The sequence below is a fragment of the Protopterus annectens genome, chromosome 1.part2 (genome assembly GCF_019279795.1).
Source record: "Protopterus annectens isolate FY-2018-M chromosome 1.part2, PAN1.0, whole genome shotgun sequence".
Taxonomy (NCBI): domain Eukaryota; kingdom Metazoa; phylum Chordata; order Ceratodontiformes; family Protopteridae; genus Protopterus; species Protopterus annectens.
The window spans coordinates 675,613,841-675,634,130 of NC_056727.1; the positions used below are offsets into that span (position 1 = coordinate 675,613,841).

At 38.8% G+C, this 20,290-nt stretch overlaps 1 protein-coding gene across 1 annotated transcript in view; it reads left to right on the plus strand.

Moving 5' to 3' along the window:
- Window positions 1-20,290, plus strand: part of SDCCAG8 (SHH signaling and ciliogenesis regulator SDCCAG8) — a 1,727,915-nt gene that overhangs the window by 1,197,375 nt on the left and 510,250 nt on the right. Inside the window, exon 15 of the mRNA XM_044058322.1 lies at window positions 18,115-18,223. Within this exon, the coding sequence (XP_043914257.1) occupies window positions 18,115-18,223 (109 nt within the window). The remainder of the gene's footprint in view (window positions 1-18,114; window positions 18,224-20,290) is intronic.

Sequence of the window (20,290 nt, forward strand, 5' to 3'; positions counted from 1 at the left end):
TATTAATTTGTAGTTCAGTAACTATTATGTAATATAATTGATTGATGTGTATGGTGAGGTGATGCCAGTCATAACAGTTGTGTTTTATTGCCTGAAAAGATAGGAATGTTGGATGTATTTGAGAAATATATATGACCAAAAAAATATTAAATTTTCCTCATCCTGTCTTGTTTATTCGAATGGGTGGCCCAAGGTGACATATTGGTGGTAGCAGAGGCAGGATATAGACTAGTAGTGAAGTAAAAAATAGACATTTGAGCGCAGAGAGTTTAATTATATTGAGAAAGGAGATTGACTAATATTGTGAAAACAAAATGTAATTCATGCTACTTATGTTTTATTGCTGTAAAGGGTTCCCTGTTAGTAAGTCGAAGGCTTACCTTATCGAATCACTAAACGTCGTCACGTCTGTATCAAAATGCGAAAACATCGTCTAGAAGAGCGAAACCATAAACGTTGAATTGTCATGGTTAGCCTTCTGCGGTATAGCTCCATAAGGTAAGTGTTATGGACCTTACGGTTAGGGTGCGGGTTAAGGTAAGTGCATGGATGGTAATGTATGTTAGATTTAGTGTAGGGTTTTGTTAAGTGTGTATGTGTGTCAATTATTTAGTTTGTTTGGGTTTAGCTTTTTAAGGTAAGTGTGTGATGGTTACGGACCTTAGGGTTAGGGTGCAGTTTACGTTAAGTGCATACTTGGTGATATATGTAGGCTTTAATGTAGGGTTAGAAGTGGGATTTAGTTTAGGGTTAGATGTAGGGATTTGGTTAGTGTATGTATGTGGTTTATTTAGTTTGTTTGTGTAGGTAGTATGTAGCGGGTGGTGGGGTGGGACAAGTCTGATAGCTCGATATTTTGAATTTCGCGGTTTAGGACGTTTGGTGTTTTTGCAGTTCGATGAGGATGGGTCGATGTTTAGGGATTCGATAAGGTAAGCTTTCATGTTTATAATATAGACCCCCCGTAAAGTAATAAAATTGTTGGTGTTATGAAAGATGATATGGTTTCCTCATCTGCTGCTCGATATTCTGATCGGTTGCCAAAGTGACATTTTTTGGTTGAAATGAGAATATGATATGGATGGGGAGATTGTAAATAGATGATATTTGTATTTGAAGTTGTGGTGTGAATATAGGAGATGTGGTCTATTAATTGTGATGTTGCCCTTTAGGCTGAAGTGCAAATAAGTGAAGAATATTTTATCCTGGGTACTTGTACATATGATATTAATATTAGATAAAGAAGCAGAAAAAGGTTGTATTTAATGGCAGGATCAGTCAGAGGAGGAATTGGTTGAGTTTCAGCACAACAGTGGACTGGACAATGGAGCAGGCAAGGAGGATTGCCTAATGATGTAAACTTTTTGGACCAAGACTATAAAGCACCATCCTATAAGTAAGGTATGTACAATGTCCGAAATGAAAAAGAGGTTATAGAAATCAATAAAGAAAATGTATAAATTGTTAATTGTAAGGGGATATAAAGATAAATCTGATGTTGTAAATCTTTGTTTATTCATTACAAATAGGACTTCGTATCCGTCCTTGTAACCGATACGGCCTTTCCAAGCTTGTGCCAGCCAAAAACTCTCAGCTAAGACCTACCTCCTCTCCTAGTTACTTCAGATCTCATTTGCCCCATTCCTTGTCAGACATGCTAGCCATCTCTCTCAAAGCTAAGTAGAAAATTGTAATTTTTATGATAGTTTCTCCTCAAAATTTCTTATTTTTTAGTCAATTTAGCCTTTTCTCACTGCCGCCTATAACCTAATTCTTCTCCCTACCCTTTACCTTGGTAATTTAATTTCTGCCATTATTGGTACTGTCCCTCTCTTCTGCCTTTGATACGCCCTTCCTTACCACTTGTGGTAATTTTTAAATACCATTGTTGGTATTCTCTCAAGTTTTTCTCTCCTTTCTTTTGCTTTTTCTATAGGATAGCCTTGTTGCCTTACTATGTCAGACAAAGCTAAGTTGGGGTTTAAACAGTGTGACAAGTGTGGGCGTAAGATGCTCAAATCGGATGGACACGCTCGTTGTGTCTACTGTTTGGACGTGGATCATATTAAAGCTGACTGTGACATTTGTGCTAGTTTTAGTAATTGTACACTAGCAGAATGTAATTTTAAAAAGTTTAATCAAGACACCTTTATCAGATGCTCTGTCTGGGTCGGAGGTCTCACCCCCTCCAAAGACCAAAAAACATAAGGAAAAATGGAGTCACTTGGTTTCTGCATCTCCATCAGTTACGGAACTGAGTCGGCTCTGTGCTTCGCTGGCACCCTCAGCGCAGACCTCTTCGGCACCAGACTGTGTATCTTCTCCCCCAGTGCTGTCCAATGATATTCACCCCTATTTTGGTTCCAACCTCAGCACCACTGACTTCAGTGCCGTCCTTGGATCCAACATTGGCTCTTATGACTGTACCTGCTTCGACACCATCCCAGGCCACGGTGCCGATAGTATCTTTGGCTCCATCGGTACCAAAACTCGAATATCTGCCACAGACAAGATACTCTCTAACTTGCGTCCCTTATTTGGGGCAGAGGTTTAGCCCCTTTCTAGAAGGACCTGATTCTCCTTCAGCAGCCTCCTTTAGATCCACCAGGAGTTTTTCTGAATTAGACCTAGTGCGGGTTGTGGACTAGCTACTGGCAGCTAGGGGACTGCCCATTCCCAGGTCCCAGAGATCTTGGTGCCGATGTCCACCCTGGTGCATACTGTCTCAGCTCCGACAGCAGTTTTTCCACTGTTGGCACTGACCACCCTTACTGCATCGGCTCCAGTGGAGCTGATGCTCTCTTGGAGCAGTGCTTGGACCGTCCGTACCTTGGTACTTAGACCAGTGCCTACTTTATCACTGGCGCGTCTATGGCCATGGTTCCAATGGCTTCCAGTCCTCTTGGAGCTCCTCACCTGGAGGTGGGCTGTCAGGGTGGGGTGTGACCCTGGTTCCGAGGTTGTCCTTCCTGGTTCCAGGCTCCCATCCCTGCTCGGCCGGGCCTGCTTTCCAGGTGATGGAGAGGGTCCTTGCCTCTGCAGGATCGCAGTCAGCACCAATGGCATCAGTATCAGAACCCACCCCTAGCATGCAGCTCTCCCAACCCCCTATTTCGGGACCCCTTTGAAGGGAACCCCTTCTGCGGAGTCCTCCTCAGAAGATCCCACTGGGGAGCCACCCTGGAAGAAAGAGGAAGCACCTTGATTCCCCAGAGGAATTTATCATCGAAGACACCAATTGTGATGAGGGGGGAAGGGGACTCAAGGTCTCCCCCGGACAAAGTCTCATTTGGAGACATTCTTGAAATCCTCAAGCAGCGGGGAGACTGGTAGTCCTCTAACCCTTCTGAGGAATCGGTGTTCTTGCAGGCCTTCTGTGCCCAGATATCTACTTCCTGGGTGACCCCACCGGCAGATGACCTTGTTAAGCTCATTGTGTAGCATGCCTGGAAGACCCTGGACAACGTAGAACCTGTCCCCTGGAGGCCAGACAAGATTTTATCTACACCCGAAGACCTGCCCCACTGGTTCAAGCAGTTGACAGTTGATTCTATGGTCATGACGGTGGCCACCAAGAGGGAACTGGCAGAAGATAGTTCCACTGTCAATCTTCCGAACAGGGAGTCCCGGACCATGGACAGACTAGGGAAGTGGACCTATGTTTCAGCGACCTTCGCTATTCGGTCACTGAACTATCTGGCACACTTCTCTCACCTCCAAAAAGACCTAATTTCCGAAATGTCTTCCTCTTTGGCAGGGGTACTGCCCGATGAGGTGTGTGACACTGTCGCCTCGCTGCTAGCTACCCTTGAATCCATCTTGAACTCCTCGATGCATTTGATATCTCACACCACCGAGCGGGCAGCTCGAGCTGCTGCATCAGGCATTGTCATGAGACGTAATGCTTGGATGCAGTTGTGTGACTTCACAGACCCCTTTAAATCTTCCTTTGTCAATGTACCTGTCGATAAATCTGCACTTTTTGGACCCAAAATACGAGACGAAGTATGAGACACACTTGCACGAAGTGAGAAAGATGGAAAGGCCTTGTCTGCTGTGGGCATACGCTTTTCCAATCCCCAGAGGTCCTACTCCAGGAACCAGAAGGGAGGAAAAATGTGGCTCAAGAAATCCCAAGGATCTTTTTGTGACACTTGTGGCGAACAATTCCCCCCGGGCAAAGGGGGCAGCTCATCTGGAAGACCCCCCCCCTTTCGGGGTAGAGGGGGGTCTGCGTAACTAGGGAGCTAGAGATTCTTTCTCCGGCAGACCATGCCAGCGCTCCTGACCAGCGGTCAGATTGCTTTCCTCTGGAAGCAGTCAGGGGTAATTTTTCTCTGCACCTACCAGCCTGGCGTCTTATTAGTACCGATGTTTGGGTGCAGAGAATGATATCCAGAGGCTACCAAATACCATTCGATTTAATTCCCAGACCCGTCAAATGAATCCTCGATGTACCACCCAATCAGAGGGAATTAGCAGTCTTAGAAATAGAAAAGCTGCTAAGAAAGAGAGTCATCCAACCAGACCAGCCAGGATCTGTGTTTTACTCAAGGTTTTTTTTAGTATCAAAAAAGACAGGGGACTGGAGACCAATCCTGGATCTCAGCCTATTGAACAAATTTATCAAACCTCAAAAATTCCGGATATGGTACAGTCCATTCTTCCCTTCCTAGGGAGGGACAACTGGATGTGCGCTATAGACCTCCAGGACACATACTACCACCCGGAGGTTTCTCCTCTTCCAGCTGGGAGCCAATCACTACCAGTTCAGGGCACTGCTATTCAGTGTCTCGACAGCTCCCCCCAGTATTCACCAAATGTATGGCAGTTGTGGTAGCTCATTTTCGACTACAAGGATTCCAGGTGTTTTCGTATCTAGACGATTGACTCCTTACCGCTCCGACCAGGAATCTCCTAGTCCGTAGCCTCTCTTACACTCAAGGTGTCGCTCTCTGCTTGGGGATTACAATCAACAACAACAAATCTCAAATGTCCTCAACGAAGACACTGGAATTTATTGGAGTGGTCTTCAACACAACATCCTGTCAAGCTTTCTCCCCCCCCCACAGGCTTTCGAAAATAAGACACCAAATCCAAGACCTCCTTCCTCAGACCTATGTACCAGCATGTCTTGTACTGCAACTCTTAGGCTCCATGGTGGCTGTCATTACGTTAGTACCAGTGGCGAGTCTACACATGAGAATCCTGCAGTGGCTCCTTTCTGCACAATGGTCATTTCTAACTCACCCACTCGACCACATGATACGTCTTACAAACTGTTGCAAGGAAGAAATGCTATGGTGGATGAAACCACAAATGAATCTTTGGTGTCGACCGTTCTGTCTTCCCCAGCCAATGGCCACGGTGACCACGGATGCTTCCCTGTTAGGGTGGGGTGGGGGGCATTTCCAGGGAAAGATGGTTCAAGGCACCTGGTCCCCCATGGAGGCCAATTTGCACATAAATGTCCTGGAACTGAGGGCAGTTCTCTTAGCAGTGGAAGCATTCAATGCATCCCTACCCTCTGGGACCATTGTAATTCATTCAGACAACATATCAGTCGTCTGGTATATCATCAAGCAAGGTGGAACCAGGTCTTATCCCCTGTGTTGGGAAGACATGAGGATTTGGCACTGGGCGATAGCTTCCAACCGCTTTCTTATAGCAACACACATTCCCAGGAGTTCCAACCTTATTGCGGACAATCTGATCAGGAACATCCTGATGCCTCACGAGTGGTCCCTCAGCCTTGTAACAGCGGATCGGATCTTCTGACGCTGGGGCAAGCCTTGCTGAGATCTGTTTGCTTTCCCCCAAACTACAAATGCAGAAGCTACTTTGCCCTGATCCCCCCTCAGGGATGCTGTAATGCACGATTGGCTCCCTGGTCTTCTGTATGCCTTTCCTTCATTTCCCCCTCATTCCAAAATTTCTCCAGAAAGCTCAGAAGTTGTGAAGCAAAGTGATCCTCATTGCCCTCTACTGGCCCAGTCGAGTCTGGTTCCCATTTCTATGGCCTCATCTGATTCACAGCCCATGGATCCTGGATCATTCCCAATACCTGTTATCTCATCCTCAGAGACTGATTCCTCCGAACCTCCACAGTCTCAAGCTCACAGCTTGGTTCCTCCACTTCCAGTGTTTGCCAGGCTGCCTGACATCCCATCTCCTGTTCATGAAATTCTTCTGGCTTCACACAAACCTTCCACCAGAAACGTTTATTCTAGTAAATGGACTAGGTTTTCTATTTGAGCCAAAGATCAGAACATAGATCCCTTCTCTATGTCTATTCAAAAGATCCTTCAATACCTGATGACTCTTTTACATGCAGGAGCCTCAGCATAGATGATCACTGTACATTTAGCAGCTATTGCCAATTTTCATGATGGACTTGATAATTCTTTGATTATGTCACACCGCCTATGCAAGACATTTCTGAAAGGAATATTACACGTTAAACCTCCGGTCAAGCCTCCCTTAGAACCTTGGGACTTGACTTTGGTGTTTCAGTCTCTCACAGGTCCTTCTTTCAAGCCTTTTGATTCATGTGATTTAAAATTTTTGTCATGGAAAACCTTACTTCTGGTAGCACTTACCTCAGCGAGAAGAGTATCTGAGCTGCAGGCCTTGATTGTTAAGAGACCTTACTTGATCTTCCACAGAGATAGGATGTCCCTTCGTACTGACCCTTTTCTTTCTTGCCCAAGGTCATATCTGGATTCTCCATTAACCAATCTGTTGACCTGCTGGTTTTCTTTCCTCAGCATTCTAATAAAGGGGAGTACATTTTGCACACCCTTGATGTGCATCGGCAGCTTCATTGTTACTTGGACAGGACTAAATCTTTCAGGAAAACAAATCAATTGTTTGTGGTCTTTGCAGGACCCAAATTGGGTAAACCTGTTTCCAAAGTGACTTTATCCTCCTGGCTTAGAAACGCCATTACTTTTATCTACTAACAGAATAAGCTATCCTTACCTTCCAGAATAAAGGCTCATTCTACCAGATCTATGGCTACTTCTGTAGGATTTATTTCCAGAGCCTCTGTGGATGATATCTGCACAGCAGCCACTTGGGCAAAACCTCATACCTTTATCTCTCATTACAAATTGGATTTGCCCTCCAGGGGACGAGCATCTTTTGTTTCTATGGTGCTCAGGAATATCCTTCCTTAGGGCACCCAGGACTCCAGTAGCTGGGGACTGGTCCTATTTGTAATGAATAAACAAAGATTTACAACATCCGATAAAGAAGTTATGTCTTACCATAACGTCCCATGTGTGTTGTAGATCTTTGTTCATTCATTACTTCCTGCCCCCCTGCCTGGACTCCTGATGGACTGTAGGAACTCCTGGTTAAGGTATTTGCTCAGACATAGCCTTCTACTATTTTTCTATTACTACCTCTATTATTTAGGGGCAGGCAAATTCGATCTGAAATAACTAAGAGATGGTCACTATGGGTAGGTCTTAGCGGAGAGTTTTTGGCTGGCGCGAGCTTGGAAACGGCCGTATCAGTTCCGAGGACGGAACCAAAGTCCTATTTGTAATGAATGAACAAAGATCTACAACACAGATGGAATGTTATGGTAAGACATAACTTCTTTTTATAGATTTTACTAATAGGATGCTTTTATAAAAATATGGCCAGTTAAGTGATGCATCCAGTTTTAACCCCGGATAAAACAGATATTGGAGTGAGTATGGAAGTTATATAAGTGTTATGAGATTTCTGCTGCAGTAAACATAATTTAGTCTTTAAGATTCTCTGAGAACTACAGAATTATGTAACAGTGAAGGCAGTAAAGACAATAGATTCTTGCACTGAGAATATTTGAATTAACCTCATATATTAGTATTTAAAGATACCTAAAGTAGATATATATTTTAGCTGATAATTATTCGGGAAAATCTACAGATTGAGCATAGGGTTTTTGTGTATTTCATACCTATATTTTTACTAATTAATTTTCTCTTTGATAACCATCATAGCTATTGAAATATACGATGAAGTTTAATGACACAGAAATGTTAAACTGCAGTATAAATGTATGGAAGCAAAATGATGGACAAAAAAAGGACTGTGTGAAAACCTAAATTTTGTTCAATAACTAGAAAATTGTCAAATGTTAATCATTTTAGTGAGCCACAATTTGGAAGAGTAATACTAGTGATGGACTGATGAAAATACTACTGTAGGGGCAAAATGAATGTTATCATGAAGAAAATTTGAATGTATACAATGTAAGTGAAATTAAAATATTGCATTGCAAATGCTGTAGCTATGTTTATTTTAATAGTAACAGTTCTCAGTGACTCTGTGTGTGTGTATATATGTATTTTTTATATATATATATATATATATATGTGTGTGTATGTATGTGTGTATATATATATATATATATATATATATATATGTATATATATATATATATATATATATATATATATATACACACACACACACACACACACACACACACACACACACACACACACACATATGGGTACAGTTAAAAATGTCAAAAGCACATTTGGTTGAAAATGTTTTTTTTTGGTGATAAAAAACAGTAAATGCTCAAAATTTCGAAAGCTGATTTCACTGAATGCTCATAATTTTGAAAGCTCTTTTTTTATAGTTTGTTCATAGGATTATGAAATTGAGTGCTTAATGAAAAGGTTTGTAGGGGCGGTTTGTGTGTGCACACATTTGTTTAAGAGTTAGATAAGGGGATACTTTTATTGTTTTGCATGTTTTGGTGGTAGTGGTGTGTCTCCTGTCTCCTTTTGTCTTGTGATGTGGTACTGTTATGGAGAGGGTTTTTAGAAACGTAATGTGTAGGGTTAGCACATATGAGTAAGGTGGTGCTTGGGGGTGAAGACTTTCCCTAACAGTTCCACCAATGCAACACTTGATGTCGTTTTTATAGTTGGGGTGTATGATATTGGGTATTTGTAGCTGGATTGAGTTTTTCAGTATTTTGTGATTTGATATTTTGGCTATTCAGTGTATTGTAGTTTCAATTAAATGAAGTACTACTTTTTTTCTTAAAATGAGCATTTTGTCAAATGAATAATAGTGCTTTTATTTATATATATATATATATATATATATATATATATATATATATATATATATATATATATATATATATATATATATACATATATATGGTACTTGCATATTAGCGCAACCAGATTTTCGTGGTTGCGGTAATATGAATGCTGGCATGAAAACGAGTGTGGTAATTAGTGCCACTTGTTGTTTTACATCTTTACTTACAACAAATAGGTTTAGCTTACATTCAGGAAGATAAAACAACGTGTGAAAGTCTTCTTCCTGTTTTGCGTGCTTTACACACGCATGGTTTAATTTCCTGGGCTGCTGTGTATGTTACTGTCGAAAGGAGTACTTTTCTCTTATCAAGGTGGAATGCTGAAAAGAAAAACACGTGGAGACCTGGAGAAATGCTTTTTGGTAGACTATTTATAAAAAATTTACAAACAGACTTGAAAGGAGGAAAACTTTTTTTTTTTTTTTTTAAGAATAGAAACTTGCAATAACAGTAAAAGATTTGCCAAACTGATGATATTGCATTATGCTGACATGTAGGGTAGTTTGGTATGTGAGAAGTTGACAGTGGTGCTTTGGTTACTTGTAATTGTGATAGTGCTATCCTCGGACAAGCGGAGATTGTGTTTCAATGATTACGGCTAAAAAAGATGTGGATTTCTCGTTCGCTGTTGTACTGTTTCTGTGTGTGTGGAGAGAAAGTTGTCAGCAATTGTAGTCGCATCTTCCTGAATGTAAGCCAAACTTATCTGTTGTAAGTAAAGACGTAAAGTAACAAGGTACGCTAATTCCCATACTCGTTTTCAGGCCAGCATGTGGTTAAACATTACTTTTTCCATGTTTAATCAATAATTCTGCCTCAAAAAAAATTCAGTGTGAAAGAAAACAGTTAATGTGACATTTTCAAGTCAGTATTGGTAAAATTTACACGTCTGGAAGCAACCAGTATTATCGCGAAAATCTGGTTGTGATAATACGCAAGTACCATACACACACATATATATATATATATATATATATATATATATATATATATATATATACACACATACATATATTTAAAGTATGTGTGTGTGTTTAGCCTCTAAAAAGCTAATGTCTCACTACTTTTGCATAAATCATTCATTAGGATGACAACATTTCAGCTCAGATATCCTCAGGGTGTCCCAAAATAACATGACATAAATTCATTATTAGAATTTCCAGTTTTAACATCCTTGATTTGCTCCATAGTGCACATCTTCTTTGTTCTTTTCATTTGACCTATGTAAATATGGCTCACAGTACTTTTAATAGCATACTACGTGTTTTGTTAAATTTGAAAACAAAACCTTCATCTCAAAAGCAGTATTAATAGCAGACCGAGTACATTAAGTACTTTGCAGCATACATTACAATGTCCACATGAATGCACCCTCCCTCTTCATTTTCTGAGGCAATGGCTTGAATAGTGCTCTGTGAAATAAAGAATCTCTCAAGTTTAAAGCTGTCATATGGAATTTTTTAAATGTAAAAGTTAACATTTCTGTAAGTAAAATGTGTTAACATGCCTTCAACATGGCAACTATTTTAGAAGTAAAAGGAGTATAACTTGCCAACAAATATTTTTATCCAAACTTGTATTACTTTCCACTTTAGATCCAAAACACCAGTACTTTTATTTCAAAGGCAGTCTGGTGTATCTCTAACACCTTATGTAAAAATACCGAAGGATTTTTTTTTCAGAGTAGTCCGGTCTAATAATAATATTTTTTATTTCATAAGCAATAGCTACCAAATCCGACATGTCTTTAATTTAATGTTCTGTTTTACACTCTACACGTGGCTAGAATTTCTAATGGTGAGAGAAATGTGCAGAAGAAGCTTGAAAAAGTTTAGTGGTAGCTATTTGTTTAAACCGTGTTTTTGGCTTGACCTTTTTCTCAAGTAAACTTATCAATTACAAATACTGTATAATAATTTAATGAACTTCTCATGAGGACTTAAAATCTGAGTAATTTTGTAAATTTACAAAGTTTACACATTCTTCCTGTGGACTCTCACCAGACCTCTCAACTGACAGAATTTTAGAAAAACATATCTGTTTTCCGGCCTGATTTAACCCTGAACATTATGTACCATTTTTTGGAAATGTGCCCCTACATGTATCCCTTCAAATTTCTGAATCCCCCTCAACATGTGATTTTTGAAGCTGGCTAGTACATAGGAAAACCACACTACATGAGCAACATACTAGTGATGCCAGTAATTTAAAGAAAGAGGACACACTTCTTACATGTCCCTTTTTCAGAAGCAAAAGTAAATGACCTTTGTGGTAGAATTTTGCAGTACAGTTCATTAAATTCTACAGATTTTACGTAGTCTCTTTGATGATGTCCACATATTTTTTTCCCATCATTTTGGTCACACTCTGTTTTTCAAATGTGTTTCTGAGTATTATCCCAGATTCCTACTAGAAGTGAAAAGAGATTTATGCTATTTGATATTCAAAGTTTATGTTAATTAGATGTCCAAATTTTTGGCAAGCTCTACCTAATTTTCAAGGGCCTTTGTACGTATTTTCAATGTCTTCTGCATGTTGAGATATGCGACCCTCAAAGGTAGAAATAAGGTTGTGCAAAAAACATCCAAAATTGCATTGTTTTGAAAAAAAATCTTTATAGTTAAATAAAAGGTTTCCCCCCCAAAAAAATTGCAAGGTTAGCGTATATGGGTGCTTTGTGAGTAATTCTGAACAATGAACTTTAGTATGTTAAGACAGTATTTTAGATAAATTGGAAATAATCAGTTCTTGGTCCATTCCCAGTAACAAAACGAAACTGCACTGATACCTTTTGTGTCTGAATAAACTGAAAACCTAGTTAAGACCTTTCAGTGCAGGTACAGCTACAGTGAGTAATTGGCCTTTTTTAACAGTGAGGAGGTTTCTTCTTTTTTTGGGGTAATATTCAAATATTGGTAACCAGGAAACTCCACAAAACGGCGAACTCATAAGTAAATGAAAACAACAAACTGGCGCACAGATGTTGCAGTGAATAGTTTAAATCCTGTTTTAGTGCTTTTGTTCCAAAAATTATAGGAACTTCTTCAGAAACAGTAAAACAACTTCCTGGATGCATTTAAAAAGCCAAAAAGGCACCAAAATGAGAGAAGCTTAAAGTGACAGTGCTTAGAAAAATTGTCTACACAACACTGATATTTTATACAAATCAGCATCAATCAATACTTAGTTTACTTTTATTAACATTAGGTAAGCCATAGACCAACATTAGGTAAACATATTGCCACCCCCCCCCAACATCAGGTAATTAACTAGCAGATTGTTTATTAATCTCATTTCACTTTTTTCTTTAACAGTTCCCAACTAACCAGTAGATTTTGTCAAACCACCTCTAATTTCACTTTGCTTATTTATTTTTCTCTTCTTATTTTTATATACCAAACTATTCTTGCTACCAGTGCCGTACATAGCAAGTGTGTAAACTTTCTAATTAATTCCCTGTTTTATATAATTTGCTTTATATGGTAAAGTGGAAAAAATAACAGTTACACACGCTTACCCTCTTTTGGCCCAATTCACTGATTGTTTTTCTGTCCTGCAACATTCTGAGCAAGTGGAACCTGCTCCATTCACTGTTGTTCTGCTCCCCTACCCTACTTCCTTATTCCCACCCACCCACACTTACTCTAAATGTAAACTTACTATCTCAACTCAGCTCACAACTCAACCAATCTCAGTCTGTAATGCCAGCACACATTAACTATTTGCAGTACCTCCCATATTTAATTCAATACTCCCTCCATTATACAGCTGTCACTTCTGTCTCGTCTATCATAACATACTCCCTGCCCTCTTACTTACCAATACTTCAACACCATATTGTTTCCCAGTACAACATATCACCCCTCTTGTCCACCCCTTTATCTCTAAACTTGTCAAAATATCATCCTACAACTAACTACAGTGATACCTATCTCTGTGCTGACTCTCACATTTCCTGCTACTCACCCACTTAACATCTTTACCTTTACACTTCCACATAACCCATCACCATCATCCTAGTTGTACTATCCAACATGTTGCCGCATACTCAAACCTTAATTCATTCAAGAAAATATACACCTTATTCTCTCCAAATACCACATACTTTTTCAAACACGACCTACACTTATACAACCCTGTAATTCATAAGCTAAAATTAAAATTAAATGCTTATCCTGCAACCAGCATATCTCCTCCAAACTAAAACTCAGTGGTGGCATCCATACAAATCCTGGACCAGATACATCCTTGTAAACCTGTAATTCTACAACCCCCTTAAACCACACCCCTCTAATACAACACAACGCTACTTGTTCTTCCCTTAACATGGCACATATAAACATTAAAAACATCTACAATGGAGTACCACAGTTCTATGCTTGACTTAACCTACATGTTCCAGATATAGTAGTAGTAGTGGAAACCTGACTGAAAAAAATAAACAACAGATAATGAAATTCTACCCCCAAACTATAATATACTAAGAAAAGACAGACACAATAAAAGGGGCAGTGGAGTTGCAATACCATACAAAAATTATCTGCAGCTTACTCCTACATCACTAAATCCTCCACAATTTTGTAAGGCAGAAATTCTCATATCTACCTTCAAACTCAACCAAAACAAGATATTGTTTATCATAGGTACTTATTTTCCACCTGGTAATAATCTCTCTATTGCAAAAGATTACTTCTGCTAGGTCTCATCCAATTTCTCTCAAGAAAAATACATACTGGGTGATTTTAATATTAACTGCCTCTCTCACGGTCTGTCCTCTGAATCACCTAACCAATCAATAAATCTCTCTGATCTCTTGCAGCTAATCACCACTCCCACCCGTTATAATAAAGCAATGCTAAGGGAACATTAATTGACTGAATTCTTACAACTATATCTCATAAAATCTTTACCTGAGGTACCCTTCCAGACACCCTAAGTGATCATCTCCCTACCTATGTAATAAGAAAACAAACTAATATTCAGAAGCAGCCACATTTCAGCATAATGTGTAACCTCACACATTTCAGCAAATATTCTTTTATCTCCTATCTAAAACTATATAACTTTTTAACTCTAAAATACATTCCAGTAGATGACATAGCAGCTCTTTTTAATTCTACTTTCTTGAACATTCTAAATTAACTTGCTCACTCAGAAAATAGAGAGTTAGGGCCAGACTTAAAAAGCAAACACCTTTTGAGACTTAGAGATAGAGCCTGGAATCCATGGCTATCCAATAAAACACTGACAACGCTCCAAAAATTCAATGAACACATAAACCAAACTAAAACTGTAAGTTAGATAAAAAAACACTGCACTGACCTGCAACATAAAAACTACATAAATCCCCAAACATTCTGATCTTCTGTCATCCAGCTGCTCAGACCTGGCCATGCCACTTGTTTATCTCAACACTTAGCACTAACAACAACTCTACCAACTGTGCTGAACCATTCAACTTTAATTTCATTCAGTCTTGTCCCTATTTCAGAATTTCCTTAATAGCAACAACCAGACAACAGCATCACCAACCATTCCTCTTCATAGCCTCGCTTTCCAACCAGTCCTCTCTACTTACATAAAAAAGTATTACTTAAATTGAAACCTACTGCCTTGGCCCTTGACAACCTATCTGGTGAATACCTTAAGATGGCTGCAGTAGCAATAGACTACTCCATCTTAATTCTAATAAATCACTCCATCAGTCGAACATATGTCCCTACACTGTGGAACAAAAGACGCATTCTTTGCTCTTCACAAAGAAGGGCATTCAGGTGAACTCTCCCACTACAGGCCCATTGCCATCCTGTCCCCTCTGTTAGAAATACTCGAAAAATGCATCACGTCACAACTCTTATATTACCTCACACAAAATAACCACCTCTGTTTATCTCAGCATGGCTTCTGTCCCCACCACAGTGCCTGTACAACTTTACTTAGTTTTACCAATACAGTAAACATAAATAAAAATGATGGAAACCTAGTGTCCGCTCTCTTACTTAATTTATCCAAGGCCTTTGACACACTATCTTACTCTGTTCTTCTACACAAACATCATAACCTAGGACTCAACACCATTGCTATGTCATGGTTTTGTAGCAATCCGAAATACAGCTCAAACTAAGTGGCAAAAAGGCATTTCATCTTTCTTCCCTGTCCCAGTCAGTGTACCACAAGGATCAATCTTGTGACCCATTCCATTTAACAACTTCATCAGTGACCTGTATAAAGTCTGTAAAACTGTTTCTGTAGTACCATAAGCGGGTAACCCTATAGACTTATGTATCGCAAAAAACATCAACAAATTACAAGAACTTACCCAGGAGCCTTCTCTATAGAAACCTGACTGACATCTGCCCCAGCCATTCCTTAACCCAGGTAAATCCAAATTAATCCTATTTACTCCCAAACAACTTACAGTCAACAAAACCTCCTTCTCAGTTACCGCATCCAATAAAAAAATCCTTGTCACACACATTAAACTGCTAGGCATCTGTGTAGATAACAACCTAAATTTGACACACACATCTAAAAAAGTGAAAAGAATTGCACCAAAAACTACATTTTCTCTATAGAGCCAAACTCTTCCTATCAGACACTATAAGAAAACACATTGCATCTTCTATCCTCTTGCCTACTCTAATGTACTCTGTTCCCATCCTTAACAACATCCAGCTGACCTTGCGAAACAGACTTGAGCAATGTTACTGCAAAGTAGCACGACTTGCTGCCAACCTGCCAAATATAACCCACCACTGTGTCACCCTAAGGGAATTACAGTGGCTGGAATTCCCACATTATCTAAACGAACCTAACTACTGTCTATCCATTCCCAACCTCATACAAATATATAACCCTTCCAGGCCATTATATCAGTCTGACAAATGCCTGTTACATGTATCCAAACCCAACAATTCTGTTAGCAAATCACTACTCCCCTACAACTTCACTAAGTCTGGGTACTTCATCTCACTAGAAATATGACAAGAACACTCCCTAAAATCATTTAAAACTCAGCTAATGTCCTAACTACTCATTTGCCAGCTCTGTACATGTGATGCTCTTGGATAATTGTCATACCCTTGTTGTCAGCACTCTGTTATAGAGCTGGCCATAATACAGCTACTTCTTCACAATACTTCTTCACAATCTCTTTCTGACTATTATCCACTCCTCTCTACTACTATCTCTTCCTCCCTTTCACCTAGACCTCCTCAAGCCTCTTTCATAATTTGTAACCATCCTCACCGTCTTCTCTCAGTATCTATTTTCATCTGATTTCATTTGAAAGTAACTAGAGTCTTTTAAGCTTAATATCTGTTAATATTTTACTGTTTTCTCAATTTAACTGTTATATTTTCTTTAACTATTATATCATTACAATTCTATGTATGTATATTTATTATTTTTTGATTGTCATATTATTACTGTTCTATGTATGTACATTTATTATATAAATCTTATATAACTATTTTTTACTCATTGTGTAAAGTGGAGCATTTCTATCTGGGATTTGTGCCTAGTTGCACTTTCCTGGTAAACAAAAAGCAATAAAAAATAATGTTCTTTTTAGATGAAGAGAATGCATTAAACAAAGTACATGTCTAATTTATACACTGTGTTGGTTGTTAGCCTGCTCATTAAATTCCAGTATGGATATTATTCCTATTTACGTGTTGTCTAACTTCTATTACTGACTGTTATTAATCAGGCTCTGGAAAAACTTGTAGACTTTCCCAGATGTGGGCTCAATGAAAATGTAAGGAAGACTCTGTCTACAGTTTCAGTAATAGTTTTCCACATGGTCCATGGTAATTTTTGATTGTGCAGATAGAGGGAATGTGTTCACATGTTCGGGTATGTGCTTGAGAAGAATGGCATGGCTAAGAATATCCTCCACCAAGGAAAAGTTCAGAAACAGAACTCTGGATGCCCAGTTTGAGGAAAAAGCTGTTCAGCCAGTTCACACTGGACCTGGTAGATGACCTCATAAAGAGAACCAGGCTTTCAGTGCTGTGGAGGACTTTTATGATCCATTGTGCTAACAGCAACAGATCCTTCCTAGTCAGAAATAACAGTCCAAACACCACTGACCAAAAAACTTGGGAGGAGTGAAGAGTTTAATGTCATTCATAACAAACAATTCCACATTTCATATCATAGTGGAAATGTGTAAGGTGTCAGTCTCAGTCTCAGCTATGCAACTGTTCCTTAAAGGAGTGCTGCATCTTTGTCCTTATTTGAAGTGCCTATCCCCTTTGTGAGATCTGAACTTTATGATGGGTAGGGTTGCCTACAAACCATGTGAGTTTACTCATTTAGCAGTGTTGAAGTTTTTCTTAGAAGATGCTTTTCATGGTGGTAACCTCTGCTGTTTGTATCTAGGACCTTCAGGACTTCATGTGTAGGCATCATCATTTGGTCTTTCACAGGGTTTTGGAGTTGCATAGGATTAACCCACATTACCTTCTGAAAGTGCTTTCTAAATTTCCCTAAACCAGTCCATCCATGTTCCTCACCAAGACAAACCTGAGGCAGAAAGCACTTTTTATACTCAGGCTGTACACTCATACCTTCCCACTGTTGCCCCTTTGCATGGGTGGTCCATTAATCTGGCCTCAGCAGTTGAAGACCTGTGCAGGTGTGTCTAAAGTACATTTGTATATTACTTGCTAGTAGTATCAGAACTTTCTTCTTTATTTCTTACTAGCTAATTGTTTGGGGAGAACTGGAGGGCTCCAAGGCTAGCAATGATTATGAAGTTATCACATGACATCACAGTATGTTGTGGTACCCCAAACAAAGGATCTCTTGAAAGGAAAATGCTACATTTTGATTAGAGGAGAAGATGAATCCAGCTGTAGGACATATCAAAGACCATCATTTATAGATCGACATGGTACGAAGCTATCTGTTTGTAAAGAATGTAAATCTTCATGACAGTATCATCAGTGATATGTATTAGCATGTGATTTTCTTTTCATTTGTTTTTCTAGTTAATGAACTGGATTTATTGATAACATCCCAGAATGCACTGATCAACAAACTGAAAGAAGAATGTCAAGTACTTGCTGAAAAGATGGAAACGATCACAGAAAAAAATAGGCAAGAACTAGTTTTGTTTATCTGTTTTTACATTTCTGTTGTAAGTACTTTTCTACATGTTTTTATACCATGTAATATTATCCACCATGTGTTTTCATCGTAACACATAATCTAGCTAAATAAATTCATATATATTTAATGTGCTTTGCTAATGTAATGCATATCATAATTCCATACTTCTGATTTCTGCCTGGTGAAATAAAGTAAGAGAAGCAAATAAAATTAAGCAGTTGGGTAGTGAAGAGAATAAAACAAATAACTTTATGTGCATTGAATAATGAGTCTTTTGTATGCATACTCCATAGCAAAATATACATATGGGAAACATGTCTCTGCAATGGTGAGCCCTGGAATGTCAAAATCTCAACTTTCCTGCAGTCGATGTTTCACTAAATTGAAACTGCCTTGAACATGTACCAACTGCATTGTAGAGTTACAAAAGGTGAATTTTACTCTTGTTTTTCACCTTATTCATCATTTCAAAATTTGGGCAACCTCAGAGAAGGTATATTTAGAGAATGGGTTATAGAAGCTTGCCTTCACATTTTGCAGTGGCTCCCTTTGCAAAAAAAGAATTTTTATTTGCCGTGCAACATCAGGAGTGTTGCTGGTTTGAGGCTGTGACCACTTGAGGATTCATGTTTTACTTAACGTTTAATTGCATTCCAACAAAACAGCACACAGTAATAATTAGTTTCTGTTACATACTGACGCATTTATATTTATGTATATGTGTGCGTTTGTTTTTATATATATATATATATGTTTTTATATATATATATATATATATGTTTTTATATATATATATATATATATATATATATATATATATATATATGTATCACAAAGACTGGTGCAATGACCGATACAGGGTGTTCAGAAACTGAAGTAGATTCAAACAGCAAAACACAGTCCAGCACTCCAAAGCAAAAGCTATATTCACTAAAATTGCAAAACTAGTAATGTCCAATCATCCACCGGCATATAAATTAAGCAGGAGCAGTATAAGACAGTGCAAAACAGTGCAAAACACTATTTATTTCACAAATTCCACATAGTACATCCAAAAGAACAGTCTTGCATGACCAGTACATAGCAAACTGGTTTTGACCGTGTGTGTTTGTTTGTGTGTTTATATCTATTTATACACATATATGTATATATGTATATAGATATATAGCTAATTCTACAAGTAGTTGAGTTGTCACAGCTCATCAAAATCACACTTGATTGAGTTATATTGTAGTCAACTCACGTTGAGTATTTTATAATAGTGTTATTTTGCATTTGGTTGTGGTTGTGTGGAGCCTGGAGTTGGTATATAAAAGTAAAGGGGTGAGGAGTTGAAGCCCCCCCATTGTAAAGCATTGAGTGTGTTGTGTGTGTATATTTAGGTTTACTTTACGTTTTAGTTAGAGATTGCTAACAGAAGGTTTTACCTTTCTGTTTGTGATCTGTGGCAATTTGGTATTAAGCGTGATATGTGTGAATATGATGTACGTTTGGTTTTAGTTAGTGATTGCAGATGGAAAATGTTACCCTTCTGTTTGCAATCTTCTGTAGTGTGTGTTTGCAGGCAGGCTTTGTTCCAATGGAGGACAGCAACAGTCACCCCTCTGCACAAAGGGGGTCCATCAGCTGATCCAGGAAACTACTGATCTATAAGTCTGACTAGTCTCATAAGCAAGGATATGGAAAGGATAATCATGGACCTGATTAACAGTGACATAGGAAATCTCCAGACCCTACCCAGTTTGGCTGACCACATTTGCTGATGATTGCAAGTTGGGTGCAATCATTGATTCCCCAAACGATGTTGATAGCCTACAGAAAGGTCTGATGCAGACTAAAGATTTGTGTCAGTGCCATGGCCAAAAACTAAATGCAAAGAAGTGAATAACAATACCTTTTGGGAAATCAAATACTCCTGCAAATTACAGTATAGGCACCACCATAACACTGGACCCAGTGGTGAGATATCTGGATATTCAGACAGAGAGTAATCTGAACTTTGACAACCATGTATCCAAGGTGGTAAGGAAATCCTTTTATGTGGCTTATAAGTAA